Source organism: Macaca thibetana, chromosome 13 (assembly GCF_024542745.1).
Source record: "Macaca thibetana thibetana isolate TM-01 chromosome 13, ASM2454274v1, whole genome shotgun sequence".
Classification (NCBI taxonomy): Eukaryota; Metazoa; Chordata; class Mammalia; order Primates; family Cercopithecidae; genus Macaca; species Macaca thibetana.
Window position 1 is genome coordinate 76,248,333 of NC_065590.1, and position 15,631 is coordinate 76,263,963.

Below are 15,631 nucleotides of genomic sequence, written 5' to 3' on the forward strand. Positions count from 1 at the left end.
TTCGGCACACTTGCTCATCACCATTGCCTACCTTGTGTCCTCCAGTTATCCTATCAAAGAACCTGGGTCCCATTCAAATTCACAGCAAATCCACTCTCCTCAAGAAAAACATGGGTGTCTTTCCAGACACTGTGCATCAAATTTGAAAGGTACAATAATAGTCGAAGCATTGTCAGAATTAATGTACTGGTAGTGCCAACACCTCCCGTGAAAGCCATCCTCCCAGGAGCCTGGGTACAATTCTGTGCAGTCAGTCATAACAAGGCAGAACGCCCTCTTCCTGGTGATGAACTGAGGGAAACGGAGTGACCACTGTGGACAGCTCCGGGTCCGAGCAGAGTGGAGCTCACCCACACCAGCTGTGAGGCTGGAAGGTGGGCATGGGGACCCACCCCCACACTGGGGTCTGCTGTATGAAGGCTGGAAACCCACACCCATTGGTGCAGCCTCGGAACCTCTGGAGGTGATGCGGAAGTGGGCTGTACACGAGGCCCAGAGCCATGAGATCAAGATTCTGAGTTCTGGAACGTGAGGATCTGCTCTCCCTTCCCTAATGAGGAAGAGCTTGGAGGTGGGCAGACACTGGCCCTGCCGAGGGGTAGCCCGGCACTGAGGCAAGAGAAGAGAGTGCTGCTGGATTCACTTGCAAGCAGAATACAGCATGGACTCTGGAGCCAGACTGCCTAGGTTCAAATCCTAGACCTGTAAATCACTCACTAGCTATGTGCCTTAGGCAAATAATCAACCTCGTGCGCGTCAGTTTCCTTGTTATAAAACAGAGATAATCATAGTATATATGGTTTATGTAAGGAAAAAAAATATGTTAACACGTTTGAAGTGTTTAGAACAGTACCTAGCCCAGAAGCCTGTGTAGTTCAGAGCCAAGCAGGGAGGCCAAGGTCAATAAACTAATAAAGCAAAACCAAGATATGGAGTTCAGAGCCAGGGAGCTGGTGAACCAAAGGAATGAGGAGCAGCAGGCAGGCCAAGGAGTGACAGGGACAGATGCCTAGGATGGGGTTTCCTGTATGGTGGAGAGGTGAACCAGCTCTGTGTAATGGGAGGCATGCTGAGTGGGACCCTTCCAAAAGCAGGTCTGTGAGCTGAAAGGAAAGTCAAAACTCTTATCTATTCTTGGCCTTCCAGCAGTTTTTACCAGACCTACTAAAATGACCAGGACTCTAATCTTTTGCTTTGAATGGACTATAAGAAAAGAAAAATGGGGACGGGCACAGTGGCTCGTGCCTGTAATTCCAGCACTTTGGGAGGCCAAGGCGGGAGGATCATCTGAGGTCAGGAGTTCAGGACCAACCTGGGTAACATGGTGAAACCTTGTCTTTACTAAAAATACATAAATTAGCCAGGCGTGGTGGTGGTGCATGCCTGTGGTCCCAGCTACTCGGGAGGCTGAGGCAGGAGAATCGCTTGAACCCAGGAGGTGGAAGTTGCCGTGAGCCAAGATCATGCCACTGAACTCCAACCTGGGTGACAGAGCGAGACTCCATCTGAAAAGAAAAAGAAAAGAGAAATGAGATTGTTTGTATTAATAACAAGGATAAATGCTTGAAGGGATGGATACCCCATTCTCCATGATGTGATTATTACACATTGCATGCCTGGGTCAAAACATTTCCTGTGCCCCTTAAGTGTATATACGTACCATGTGCCCATAAGAATTAAAGATTTAAAAATTAAATTAAAAATTGTTTAAAGAGAAAAATCACAAAAAAGAAAAGAGAAATGTCCCCAGGTGACTAGGCCAGGATTTTCCACCTGGAACATTTTCAAGCAAGTATACAGGTGCCACTGTGTACTGACCTGTTCCAAAGTGGCCCAGTTGAGGCCTCTTTGCCCTAGACTGGCCACCTTGTATGACAGCAGTGACTTGTCAGCCCCTCACAGCCTGGAAACACCCTGGAGTCAGAACTGCGCTCTGCAGTTAGGGGACAGTGGACAGGGCTGCCACACCTACCCTTCAGGTTCACCTGCAATGCACACAGTTGTAACATGCAGGTCCATCCCCAGGCGCTCAATTGGCTTAACCTTTTGTCTTTGCAGCTGATGACTGTAAACAGCTCATCAGGTTGCCCAAGGTGAAATGCTTGCGCAATAATGAACGGCAAGGTAGGTCTGAGCTGCTGTGCGGGAGCCTCCAGGGTCAGTGTGTGGGGGTCGAAGGTGTGATGGTGTGTGTGTGTTGGGGTGTCAGTGGGGAATGCTGGGTGGCTTCTCCCTAGTCTCGCTGGACAATGGAGTGACAGTGGCACCCACTTCGTCATTTGTTCCTGACTGCAGGTCTGGTCCGGTCCCGGATTCGGGGCGCTGACATTGCCCAGGGCACCACTCTGACTTTCCTCGACAGCCACTGTGAGGTGAACAGGGACTGGCTCCAGCCTCTGTTGCACAGGGTCAAAGAGGTGAGTGAGGCTGAGGAGCAGGGCCGGGCCTCATGCCCCAGCTTTCTCCAGGCTGTCTCTCAAGCTCATTACTTCACATATGCACCCCCAGTTCTTCTGGGAGGTGGGCAGAACAGGTCACAGTCCTGATTTTATGGATGAAGGAACTAAGGTAGAGCAGCCTGTGTGAGGTCACACAGCATCAGTGGTGGAGCAAGGACCGGGATGTGTTGTGACGGACTGTCACCCAGAGCAGGCTTGCACTTGGGACAGCTGGGACATAACGTATGCAGTTTCTTGGGCAGGAATGAACTGCCCAGAACTGGTTCTACCGGAGAGCAGAAGGTTCCAGAATGGAAACCCTTATGGGCGTCTTTTATAGAAAGGAGGCAGCAAACCTAACCAGGGTTCATCCCCTAATTCCTGGGGCCTCTGTCTTATTTCTACCCTCACCCAAAGGCTACACCAAGCAGGCAAGCTAGATTCTAAGAGACCTGACTTCCTTGCTCCTGTTTGCCCTTAAATTACTCTACAATTCTGGATGCTTCATTCCTCCAATGTCTCAGTTATTCCCCAAAAAGTGAAAGGAAATTTAATTTTTCTTATTATTTTATATTCCCTGAAGTCTATCCACTTCCCTACTGACTACAGAATGTGTGGCAATTGCAGATGGCAGTATCAATTCAATGACTAGCATTTGTACTGTACGTTCCTCTTCCTGAGTTATTGACTCCTATAGCCATTCTGTGAAGTAGGAGGTCACGTATTTTGAATATACCCACTTCACTGAAGAGGAAACAGGGCAATTACATCACTAGGTCTGATGTTTTCTGGTTGGTACCACCAGCACCAGATGCCTGGCGTTGCCTCAACAGCATCTTCTCTGTGCTGTGGTTATTTCCTGCTCACTCTTCATGGTAGCTCCTAAACTCCTACCTGCATAATGACAGTGTTAAGAGGACTGAAGAATAAGCTATGTCGTCTGCTCAGAAGAAAACAAGGAAATCCTTCCCAACATTGTTCATTCCAAAGAGAGAACCTCAGTGGGTTTACAAAGTTCTGTCACATGGGCCTAGATGTTAAGGCCCATCAGTAACCATTTTCTCTGAGATTGGGATGGCTTGTCGTCCACTTAGTGTTGTTTAGAAAAATCTCCTCTCCAGAATCACTTGAACCCAGGAGGCAGACGTTGCAGTGAGCTGAGATTGCACCATTGCACTCCAGCCTGGGCAACAAGAGTGAAACTCTGTCTCAAAAACAAAAAAGAGGAAAAAGAAAAATCTCCTCTCCTACTCTTTTTTGATGTCTCCTAGGCAAAGAGGTCTCGATTGGGAAATGTTGCCATGAACAGATACCTGTTGAAGGGCCTCTCCTGGCACTGAAGTCCCTTCCAAATGCACCCCTCCCTCCATGCTTTCTTCTGCAGCCCCTTGTCCCTGGACATGCCCCAATATTCCCATTGCTCCAGCTCTGTCCAAGCCCTTCCTGTCCCTGGATGCCTTTCCCCTCCTCTCCACAAACCCCCTTGCTCTGTGGGGCCTTGTCCATGGCTCCCTTCCTCTAGGCAGTCTTTTCTGACTTCGTGGCCAGCTAGGGTCTTTCCTGGCAGTCGTTGCTTCCTTGACCCACCATTTCCTCTTCTGGGTTAGTCCTTTGCCTCCCCTAATAGCTTACAAATCCAATGGGGGCACCAATGCCTCCTTGTGGCCACGCTGCCTGTCATAGAGTAGGTGCTCAGTGTTCGGAAATGATAATAAAAAACCAGATGCCATGGGGAGGTGTTATGGTTGGAAGAGGAGAAAATCAAGCTTGCTTCCTACCCATAAATGAATCAACAGACATTTCCTGAGCACCTATTTTGAGCAGAGTCCCAAGGGTTGGAATGGGCTGTGTAAAGGAATCCATACCCTGCTTAGTAAGGTCCGCTGGGTTCCTTGTGCACTGGTGCCACACTGGTTCACAAATGACCTCCAGTAAAGGGAAGCACAGTTTAAGTGACCGCAAGTAGAAGCAACCACAAAAACTCTAGAAAGAAGGAAATTCGGCCAGTGTGGTGACTCATGACTGTAATCCTAGCACTTTGGGAGGCCGAGGTGGGCAGATTACAAGGTCAGGAGATCAAGACCATCCTGGCCAACGTGCCGAAACCCTGTCTCTACTAAAAATATAAAAAGTTAGCTGGGCGTGGTGGTGCGGCACCTATAGTCCCAGCTACTCGGGAGGCTGAGGCAGGAGAATCACTTGAACCAGGGGGGCAGAGGTTGCAGTGAGTCGAGATCGTGCCACTTCACTCCAGCCTGGGTGACAGAGCAAGACTCTGTCTCAAAAAAAAAAAAAAAAGGAAGGAATTTATTTATGAGGAAGAAATATGGAAAACATTTGCGCACCTCCTGTTTATGGAAGTAGAGGAACTCTACTCCCCAGCAGGAACCTTTGCCTCCCCAAAAAAGTCTTTCTGCCCGTGAGTTGTTGACACTACCCTAGGGCCAGCTATGTCATCCTGCTGCCCTTCATGCCTGGAGTTAAAAGGAAACTGGAGTATAGTAAACAAAAACTCAGGTTAAGGTTGCAGAATCAGAACTAAGTCTAGGAGTGCTTAGCTGGGAAGAAACCGGTGGGAGTTGGAGATAGTGTCTCTGTTTACAGGGGATTTTACACAAAAGAGACAAGGTATTCCTTACTTAAACTAAGGCCATATTTTTAAAGTGGATTTCAAACTCAGGGACTGCAGTATAATGAAAAACTCCTTGACAGAGGATGGAGGAGGCTGCGACCTCTCATTTTCCATTACAACAGTAACCCATGGTCATTGCAGACATTTTGGAAAATATGGAATCGTAGAATGAAGACAAATCAACCAAAACTGTATCATGCAAAGACTTCCACTGTTAACATTTCCATTCAGGATCTTTTTGCCTTTGCAGAAAGTTTCTTTTTAAATAGTTATTATAATACTGTATTTATATGATTTTTGTATTCTGCTTTTTTCCCTTAATGTTATACATAAGCATTTTCCGAGCAACGTTTCTAAGGCAGCTTGCTCCTTGCCGAGAGAATGGCAGATGTGTTGTTGTGTACACTTGCAGTCAAGAAGTTCATCTCTGAGAAGAAAATGAGGGGCTGAGGTCCAGGGCATGGTGCAGTGCACACTTGCCCCTTCTGTCTCTCCTCAGGCTGTTCACCCCCAGGACCTCTGCCTCTGACCAGACCCCTTCCCCTCTCAGTTTGCTGGCCATGCACCCTGGAACTGAAGTTCTTGGGACCCCAGGTCTCCTTGGATGGTAAAGACTCAGACCTGAACCCAGGAGCTCTCTGCCCAGAGCTGTGCCCAGGCCTCTCTGGGTGCAGCCATCACAGCAGTGGACTCAGTCCCCATGGCCACTGCCCCCAAACTGATTTCATATGAATGTGCATGTGTGTATGTGTGCGCACGTGCATGTGCACATGTGTGCGCGTTTTGTGTGTTGTGTTGTAAAATATATATAATGAAAGTTACCATTTTAACCTTTTGAAAGTGGGCAATTCAATGATTTTAATGTATTCACAGGGTTGTGTAATCTTCACCACTATTTAATTTTAAACGTTTTCATCACCCCAAAAGGAAAAGTTTTTATTACTCCAAAAGGAAACCTCATACCCATTGGCAATCACTTACTCATTCTCCTCTTCATCCTGCTCCTGGTCACTGGTAATCCACTCTCTGTCTCAATGGATTTGCCAGTTGTGCACATTTCATATAAGTGGAATCACACAACATGTGGCCTTTTGATCCTGGTTCCTTTCACTTAGCGTATCTTTGGGTTTTATCCGTGTTGTATGGATATTGGCATACTGTTTCAAGTATGAATGCATGTATTGGCATTCATTTTCATGGCCAATAATATTCCATAGCCTGTGTATGCCACATTTTGTTTATCGGTCCATCCATTGATGAACACCTGGGTTGTTTCCACCTTTTCACTTTTGTGAATAGCGCTGTTATAAATATTTGTGTACAAGGTTTCGTTTGGGTTCCTGTTTTCAATTATTTGGGGTGCCTATGTGAATTGCTGCTGGCTCATATGGTAATTTGATGCTTAACCTGCAGGGATCCCCAGGCTGATTTTGTCCCTGCGGAATGTGTTAAGGGAGCCTTGCTTTCCTCGGGCAGTGAATGAACCTGTGAAGCCCTTTCCGTCCCAGTGGCCCCAAGTTCATCTCAGAAACCCTCTCCGAAAAGTGCTATCCTTTCTACATCCATGGCCAGCCTTACCTGCTGGTCAGGCCAAGCCTTCATCTCTTCCTTTCCGAATGTGAGCGATGTCTGCCTGCTGCCAACGCTCCTTCTCCTCCTAAACCAAGCTCCTGGGGTCCTCACCCCTATCTGAGCTAAAGCTTTTGTAGCAAAGAGATTAGCGAAGAGACAAACCCAGGAGCCATGGTCCAGCTCTCACCCTCCCAGGTCTGCAGAGGCCTTGTGGACTGCAGAGGTTTTTGCTAAGACTCTGACTCTTTTAATGACCTGGAACAATTCCTCTGGGCCAGCCCTTTGGGGACAGGGAGGGGGGGCATGCGTCAGCCTGTGTTTCCTGGTGTCTTTGGATGTGTCTTGTCTCAGAGTAGGACATGATTTGATCCTGTGAGTGGAAGTGGAAATTTTAAGCTGTAATTGGAGTTTGGGATTTTCAAAAATAGAAAGAGATAAGAAAGAGGCTGGGCTTCAGCTGTCATCCGCTGTCCTCAGCTGGTGTTTTCCACATTGAAAACCTCCCCAATTTTCCTTCTTTTCCTTTCAATTACACGATGATACTTGAAAGAAGTACCAAGTTGCGGTTTTTTTTAAACATAAGCTTAGTTTTTTTTCACTCTCCTTATCCACATAGTTCTTTAGTAGGAAAAAAAGATTTTAAGAAACTCCAATCTCTGCAAAGCATTTGGTAAATTTATATAAATCATAGCTTACATATTCTTCAAAGCCTTCTCACATGCCTTTCTCTCTCGTTTCCTCACAAAAGCTCAGTTAGAGAGGCAGGATGGTTTTGCAAATAATAGTTTGTCTTTCTTTTATAGATGAAGAAAAAGAATCCCCAGAACTGGCTGATTTACTTAAGGTCACACATATTCTAGATGGCAGAATCAGAATGGGAACCCAGGTGTCCTGTCAACCCAGGTGTCCTTGTCTTTGCCCCACAATGTCACCTCCTTGAGGACTCCTCCCTGTGTTCCCCGCCTCTCCCTTCAGGTCAGGTTAGAGGCCCCCAGGCTGTGTGTCTATACCCACGTCAGAACCATCTACTCACCTGTCCTCACCTTCCCTAGACTGTGAGGTCTTACTCATCCTTGTACCTGCCACGATTTCTAAACCACAGTAGGTGCTCAGGAGTGCTGGTTGATCACAAGAGTGGACGTCTCTAGGAGCTTTTTGATTGCCCATTCACAATATGGTTTTAATTACATGACTCAGTGGAGAAATGAGAGGCCTGATGGCAGGGGTGATAGATGGCCAGGGGCTGATGCATTCAGCCTCTTGTAGTCGCTCCTGGTGAGGGTTGGATAGGAGTCGGGTGGAGAGTAGGGGCTTGAATTTGCTTGGAGGAGGGGGGAGGAGGGAGTGTGGTCCAGGATCTGCGAGGGTTCCACCAGCTGCCTGCTTGAGCCTAAGCATGGACCTTGCTTTAAAGATACATCCTGCTGGGGCATGCACACAGAGAGCTCAGTGTGCCTTGGTGCTTTAATTGAGAGTCCCTCCATCACCCAGCCTACAGGAGGAGAAGCCATCTTGTTCAGCTGTAATTGACCCACCTGCTTGCTGGCAGCACTGACACAGTGTCCTTAGAGGGAGCTAAGAGATGCCCTCTTTTAGCCAGCACAGATTGAACACCTGCTGCCCGCCAGGCTTTGGGCCGGGGCTGAGGGATACAAAAGCGGAGCAGGTACTGACCTCCCAGGGCACTCAGAGAGGTCGTGTCCTGGCTTTGGTGACTCATTTAAAAAGGCTCTTGCAGGCCTATTCAAGGTCATAGCTTTATGTGTACTTAGCCCCAAATATCCCTCAGTACCTATCTGGCCTCCAAGACTCTCAGCCAAGCAGATGCCACAACTGAGCTATGACAAGAATAATAGAAGGACAGAAACCCTCAGAGCTTATAGGAGGAGTGTACCAGAGCCTGTTGCAGCCCTGGAGGCAGAGCCCATGCATGGCTTCTGGGGAAGTCTGTGACCAAAGTAAGCAACCAGCATTTTATTTTCCATTGCAGTTTTTAAATACTGGGGAAAGATTTTTTTTTAAGTCAAAGCAAAACAGGATTGCAATCTGGGGGTCCCCAAGACTACCCTCAGGTTTAATAATTTGCTACAAGGACTGAGGACTCAGAAGAACTGTTAGAATCATGGTTATGGCTTAACTATAGTGAAAGGATACAGATTAAAACCAGCAATGGGTAAAGGTGCACAGGAAGAGTCCAGGCACAAGCTTCCAGTTGTCCTTTCCCAGTAGGTTGTACAGATACCACTTACTTCTCCTAGCAAGGTTGTGAGGCAACATCACAGAGTATTGCCAAAGGGGAAAGCTCCCCCAAGCCTCGATATCCAGGGTTTTTATTGGGGGTCAGTAAATAGACATGGCTGACTACCTCATGGTCTCCATGCCTTTCCAGAGGTCAAGTTGACTTGGTACCAGATGGCCCAAGGTCTTCACTATAAACCACATTGTTAGCATAGATTATCTGGTGTAACCCACAGCCCCAAGTAAACAAAGACACTCTTCTAGGCAGGACATTCCAAGGGGTTAGAGGTTACCTCCCAGGAGCTGGGTAAGGGCCAAACGTATCTTTGGGCATGATTAATTCTTTATTGCATAAGAGTCACAGAAGGACCTAGTACAGCTGCAGAGGCTCCAAAGCTCAAAGCAAAGGCAAAATCAAGACTTTGGCAGACATACAGAAGATATCTCTGAACTTCTGAGGTCATTTCAGAATTCAAGGAACAATTGTGTGTGTATTTGTGTGTGCATGTACAGGTATTTGTGTGGATGGTGGTGTGTGTGCCTGCAATGTGTATCCATATGGATCCTGTGGACATATCCACAGACACACAATGACAGTGGCCCAAGAGCCCCAGAGGAACTGTGGCAGCTGGGCAGGTGCAGTGCTGACTGTGAATGAACCATCTGTGACATCCCAGAGGTAGAAGTAATGCATTGAAAATGAGCATTTCTTTCCATGTGGGCCAATTGGTTTTCAGAGGCACCTTGTTACTGTCAGAATGAGTCACATGTGGGAGGCTGAGGGCCAGATTAAGTCTGTGAACTTAAAATCAGGCACTCAGTGAATCTAGAGTTTAAAATAAGAAGACAACCTCATTTGGGGGAAAAATTGAACCAGGAAATTAAATGGCTTCAAGGAGAAACAGAGGTTCCTACCTGTGCTGGCCAAAGGGTTGTTGGTGCGGAGGATTGGAAAAGCAGTCCTGCCTGGTTCCCGGGGACCTGCTGGTTTTGATGGGCTGTCTGATTCCCATTTAGCTGTCCAAAAGTTTCGGTGTTCACAGCTCGTTGACACCTCTCTGAGCAATGTGGGGAGTTTTCCTCACTGCACATCAGGTACAGGGCTACTCACCCAGAAATGAGAATTTTGAAAAATACATATACAGTGGCTTGATGGCTCCAAGAAGCTGGTGACTTAGGCTTGCATATTTTGACAATGTTTCCCACTATATGATTTTGATGCTATAGATGGGGTGGCCTGAGGGACGTAGCAAGTAATGAGGCTGGAAAGCTAGAGACGGGCCTGTTCTTGATGGTCTGGGATGCTATGCTAAGGAGTTTGTACTTATCTTAGAGGCAGTTAAAGTTTTTAGCAGCTGAGTGGCAGAGTCAGATTTGCAAATCAGAAAGACAACTTTGGCAGCCATATGTGGAATAAAAGGGGAAGAGCAGGAGATAGAGTGGGGTTGGGTTTAGGAGTCCACTGTAGTACTCCAGGCTTGAGCGGATGGAGGAGAAGCAGGCTGAACTCAAAGAGCAGTTTTGGAGTTAGAACCAGCAGGATTTGGTCTGGTTGATGGGCTGGGTGTAGCTTCATTTAGTGCTGCGGGGAGGGGAGACAGGTGATGATTCTGTTAACAGAAATAGGGGAACTTAAGGAAGGGAGCATGTTTGGGGAGAAGACAATGAAGCCAACCTTTGAAGGGTGAGTGAAATTCACATGGAGGTGGCCAATGGCATATTGTATCTGAGCCTGGAAGCTAAGAGGAAAGTTGGGGCCTGGTACAAATTTGTGACTATTCGTCTGCAGGGGACAATTAAAGTTAGGACTCTGGGAGATGCTGTTCATCAACTTATCCATGAACCACAGGCCTAGAATGAAGCACCATGGGTGTACGGTTTTGCTTCTTGGGGCTGCAGTCTTGGGGTCACCTTCCCAGCTGTATTAGTCTATTCTCACATTGCTATAAAGAAATACCAGAGACTGGGTAATTTATAAAAGAAATGAGGTTTAATTGGCTCATGGTTCCATAAGCTGTACAGGAAGCATGATGCTGGCATCTGTTCAGCTTTGGGGGAGACCTCAGGAAACTTACCATCATGGCAGAAGGTGAAGGGGGAGCAGGCTGGTCACATGGCCAGAGCAGGAGCAACAGAGCAAATGAGTGGGGAGGTGCTACACACTTCTAAACAACCAGATCTCACAAGAAGAACACACTCTCTATCACCAGAACAGCACCAAGAGGATGGTGCTAAACCATTGATGAGAAATCCACCGCCATGATCCAGTCACCTCCCACTAGGCCCCACGTCCAACACTGGGGACTGCAGTTTAACATGAGATTTGACTGGGGACGCAGATCCAAACCGTATCACCACCTGACTATGTCCTCTGCTTTCTAGAGCCCCACTCATGGTGAAGGCCTTCTGGAGCCCCTTCTTCTCGATTTCCCCTTTCTGGGTGTGCAATACTCCCTGGCCAGCCTCCATCATGTCCACCTTTCTTAGGTGGCCACTGTGGCAGGAAGGTCCCAGCAGTCAAGGAAAACCTCTTAGCATTTTAGGCATCAGAACTGCAGAGGTCCCAGTGCCCAGTGCCCAGTGCCCCCTTTTATAGATGGAAAAATTAAGATCCAGAGATGAAAGGACTCTATGAAGGCCACAAAACTCATCTCTGGCACTACCCTCCCAAGGCCATCCCAAACTCTGTGACTCCCAGCTGGGCTCCTCTCCATAAGCTGAGTGCGGGTCTGTTGTCTTACAGGACTACACGCGGGTGGTGTGCCCTGTGATCGATATCATTAACCTGGACACCTTCACCTACATCGAGTCTGCCTCGGAGCTCAGAGGGGGTGAGTCGGGCTGACACCTCCTCCCCAGTAAGGATTTTCTTTTCCTCCCAGTCACTGCTTTTAAGTGGGGAGAATGAAGGAAAAGCTCTTAGTGGCTTGTCGAGAAAGCTCAGCCTGCAACCTGTACTGTAATTACCTTAGCTTGGCCCTTACCACCAGGACTGTGGATGGAAGGGCTAGGGAGTGAGCAGGATGCTCCCAGCACCCCGAGCTCCAGCTCTAAGACTGGGCTCACCTCAGGGCCCAAGAACGTGATGGGAGCAAGGATTTCCCAGCTACATGCGGCCTGCATTGTCCTGATGCCAGCAGCGAGTACCACCCTCTCCTAGAGACATGTGATTATTCTTTTAACAGGAGTAGGGACCTTAGGGAGGGGAGCATGTTTGGGGAGACCCACCCCAGCTCTCCACACAGGGCCCACTGTTGCCCCCACTGCAAGAATGACTTTTAGGTGGCTCAGGTAGTCTAGGAGCCTCTCGCCAACCTCCTGCTCACACCTTCCTGAGACTCAGTGCCAAGGCCCACATTCCATGACTATCCATCCTGTCATCCTCGGGCCCCACCCCTAGCTCTTTGTCCTCTGCCCTTTATTTCTAACCCTACACAGCAGGGAAGGCTCAGAGAGGCAGTAGTGGGTAAAGGAAGAGCAGGAAGCTGTGAACGGAGCTTTGACAGCCATGCTGCTGACCAGCCTAAGGAAACCTGTAATCCAGGGACCGGCCTCTTTGAGTCCTGCCTCTCCAGGACCTGGGTGCATTCATGACCTTCTGGAGAAGGTGCAGAATGAGCAAGTGCTTTTGAGAGACCAAAACAAGTGGGTTGGTGCTATGTTGTAGGGTTTGACTGGAGCCTCCACTTCCAGTGGGAGCAGCTCTCCCCAGAGCAGAAGGCTCGGCGCCTGGACCCCACAGAGCCCATCAGGTAAGTGGGAAGGGTCTGTGCGGGGGTGGGTGGACCATCGCCACTGAATCCTGTCGAGCGTAGGGAGGTGCTCAATATCAGATGTCAACGCATCAAGCAGACAAAGGGAGCCCTTTGCCAGGCCATCTCCACTTTTGCCTTTATTTTAGGAGGTTTCTATCCTCTTGGGGACTTCTCGTTAAGGGGATGGGGGCTGCCAGAGGCCAGTGCTGAGGTGTGCTGCCCACTTTCACACATGCCGTGATGTCCTTGTGCCTCCTGCTAATGTCGGAGCCCAACATTGGTTGAATGGTCCCATTGGGCCTCTAATGAGGGGAAAGATGGTCCTTTAGGGTCAGGAGCAAAGTCCCAGGGTCTTGGATGTCAGGATTCAGCCTAGGAAGATTGAGTCAGCCGCTGCTATAAGTGGAAGGCAATATGAAGGCCACTGTGACGTGTTCATAAGCACAGCTGCCCTGTTCTCTGCAGGAACATGACAGTGGCTTGAACTCTGGAAGCTTTGCTGGGCTGTGGATGGCTTTGTCCTGACCCACATCCTCTTTTCCAGGCCCCACTGTGACCCACAGCATAGGGTGGCTAGGGCTTTGCGTGGGGCCCGGGGGCCAGCTGAGGGCTTGAGGTAGAACAGAGCAATTGGCCACTACACAGGGGAGCCTGTGGTCTCAGCAAGTGGCCACCACACAGGGGAGCCTGTGGTCTCAGCATCAAGAGTGATGGTCTTGGTGTCCTACCTACTGGACAGTAAACCCGTCCCAGGCCTCTTGGGAATACTTAAGCTAAAACAAACCTGCCTCAGGCAGAGCAGCAGGAGAATAAGAAGTGCAGGGATAGAAACAGAGGCCACTGGATTTCTCAGTCCAGATTAGGGATGCCCAGGACTAACCAAAGGCATCTCTGTGTCTCTGGTGTTGGCACATAGTAAATATTTAATCAGTTTTGGTGCATTGGCTTAAGTCAAATTGAGGACAAAGGGACTAGCAAGAGCCAAAAGTGGGAATATGAATGGTGACCTTCCAGATGGGGGTGGAGACTCTGAGAATTCTACTGTGGGGCAGGACCTTGGTCTCATCTACCTGACGGCCCCTCCTTGCTCCTCCAGGCTTCTCTATTTGGACAGATACCAAGAGGGAGATTGGAGCCAGATGGCACCCGGGACAAAGTCCTTCATTTCTAAAGGGAGAGGGATGAGGAGCTGCTTCTTATGCTAAGCATCACACAGCTCATATCAGCTCCTCACCAGGGGCAGTGCATAGTGTGGGCGTGGGAAGAGCAAAGGGTCAAGGTGATGCTGTGCAACTCCCATGGGGTTTTCCTGCCTCTATCCCAGGGGTGTCGTTCTCAGGACAGGTTCTCTTCTTGTGGGACAGCTCTGCTCATCAGAGGGCACTTGTTTCCCAGGATGAAGCCAGTTCTCAAGGAACAGCAGGATGTGGCAGCATCAGGAGACCTGGGCTTCTGACCAGCTGTCCATCAATTCCTTGTTTGATATGGAAGAAAACTCCCTTCACCCTCTGGATCCACTGAACGGGGGCCAGGTCTTTGAGGGCTTGCCCACCTACCCAGCCACTGATTATTAGCTTGGAATCTGTTCCCCTCCTGCCTTCCTTGGTAGCCCCTTTTCAGGCATTTCTCTGGCATCTCTCCAGGGAAGGTTGGGAACTGGGGCCAAGAAAAGGAAAAAAAATATGAGGGTGTGTGAGTTTGCTAGGGCTGCTGTAACACCATACCACACACGGGGCTCCTTAAACACCTGAAATGTATCGTCCCACAGTTCTGGAGGAGAGCTCTGAGATCAGGTGTCCACAGGGTTGCTTCCTTCTGAGGGCTGTTCTAAGCCTCTCTCCTTGGCCAATAGATGGCCGTGTCTTCCCTGTATCTCTTCACATCCTCTTCCTTCTGTGTGTCTGTCTCTGAGTCCAAATTTCCCCTTTATATAAGGACACCAGTCCTATTGGGCTCATCGCCTCATTTTAACTTGATTACCTCTGTAAAGACCTTGTCTCCAATTACAGTCACATTCTAAGATACTGGGAGTTAGGACTCCAGCATATCTTTTTAAGAAGGAATTCAACCCATAACAGAGGCATAAAGAGGAAAGAAAAGGAGAGAGAGCCCAGTTTCAGGAAGCAGATGTGCTGCTACCAAGTGCTGCCTCAGCCCTTCTCCTCTGCATGGTCACTAGCCCACTGTCCCTTCTCCCAGTAACAGAGCTCCCAAGAGAGCCCTGCTGTGCAGATCCTGTGGAAGAGGCTGGGGGAAGCTCCTCGGGTCATCGGAATAGCTGGGGTCCGGAGTGAGCCCTGTGTCCCCATGGGAGGTATGCTAATGAGTGAATTTGCCGGTCTGCAAGGTCAGGAGATTGATAATCACAGGGAAAAACCCTGGAGCTTGTTCTCATTTTAGGTAACTGGAAAATGTACTGGCCCTTCTCGAGAAGAACAGAAATGGGAAGGAAATGAGAGTTTTCTTCCCCCAGTGGGGTTTTCTTTCCCCAAATGGGAAATGGGTATTTCAGACTCAAGGGGCCGAAGAGTTTGAGAGTGATCCCCCCACTAGAACTGATCCCCTCTCTTTTTCTCCCAAATGCACAGGACTCCTATCATAGCTGGAGGGCTCTTCGTGATCGACAAAGCTTGGTTTGATTACCTGGGGAAATATGATATGGACATGGACATCTGGGGTGGGGAGAACTTTGGTGAGTCCCTGCCTCTGCATCCTGACCTATGCTGTTCTATACACCCTGGGGGCTGGGGCGGGGACCTCTGTGGTTTTGGATCCAGCACCAAACTCTCAGAGAGTCACACGTGCTTGGGATGAGGTCTTGGGAGATGGTGAGTTACTCTTTTGGGGTAAAGCCAGTAGGGTGCCAAAGGAATAGTTGTTGGAGGGCGTTGATAACAAGGGAATCTCTCCATGGGGCTGCATGGATGTTGAGGACCGGGAAACACGCTCTGACAGACTGTTAGGGGAAAGCTGAGATGCAACAGCCAGGAAGACCA

General features: G+C 48.9%; 1 protein-coding gene across 2 annotated transcripts in view; it reads left to right on the forward strand.

The window, feature by feature from the left end:
- GALNT14 (polypeptide N-acetylgalactosaminyltransferase 14) overlaps nt 1-15,631 on the forward strand; it is a 228,342-nt gene that overhangs the window by 182,528 nt on the left and 30,183 nt on the right. For both annotated transcript variants that reach the window (XM_050755243.1, XM_050755244.1), the window contains exons 5-9: nt 2,059-2,124; nt 2,296-2,417; nt 11,624-11,711; nt 12,548-12,632; nt 15,224-15,327. In XM_050755243.1, coding sequence (XP_050611200.1) covers nt 2,059-2,124; nt 2,296-2,417; nt 11,624-11,711; nt 12,548-12,632; nt 15,224-15,327 — 465 coding nt within the window. The remainder of the gene's footprint in view (nt 1-2,058; nt 2,125-2,295; nt 2,418-11,623; nt 11,712-12,547; nt 12,633-15,223; nt 15,328-15,631) is intronic.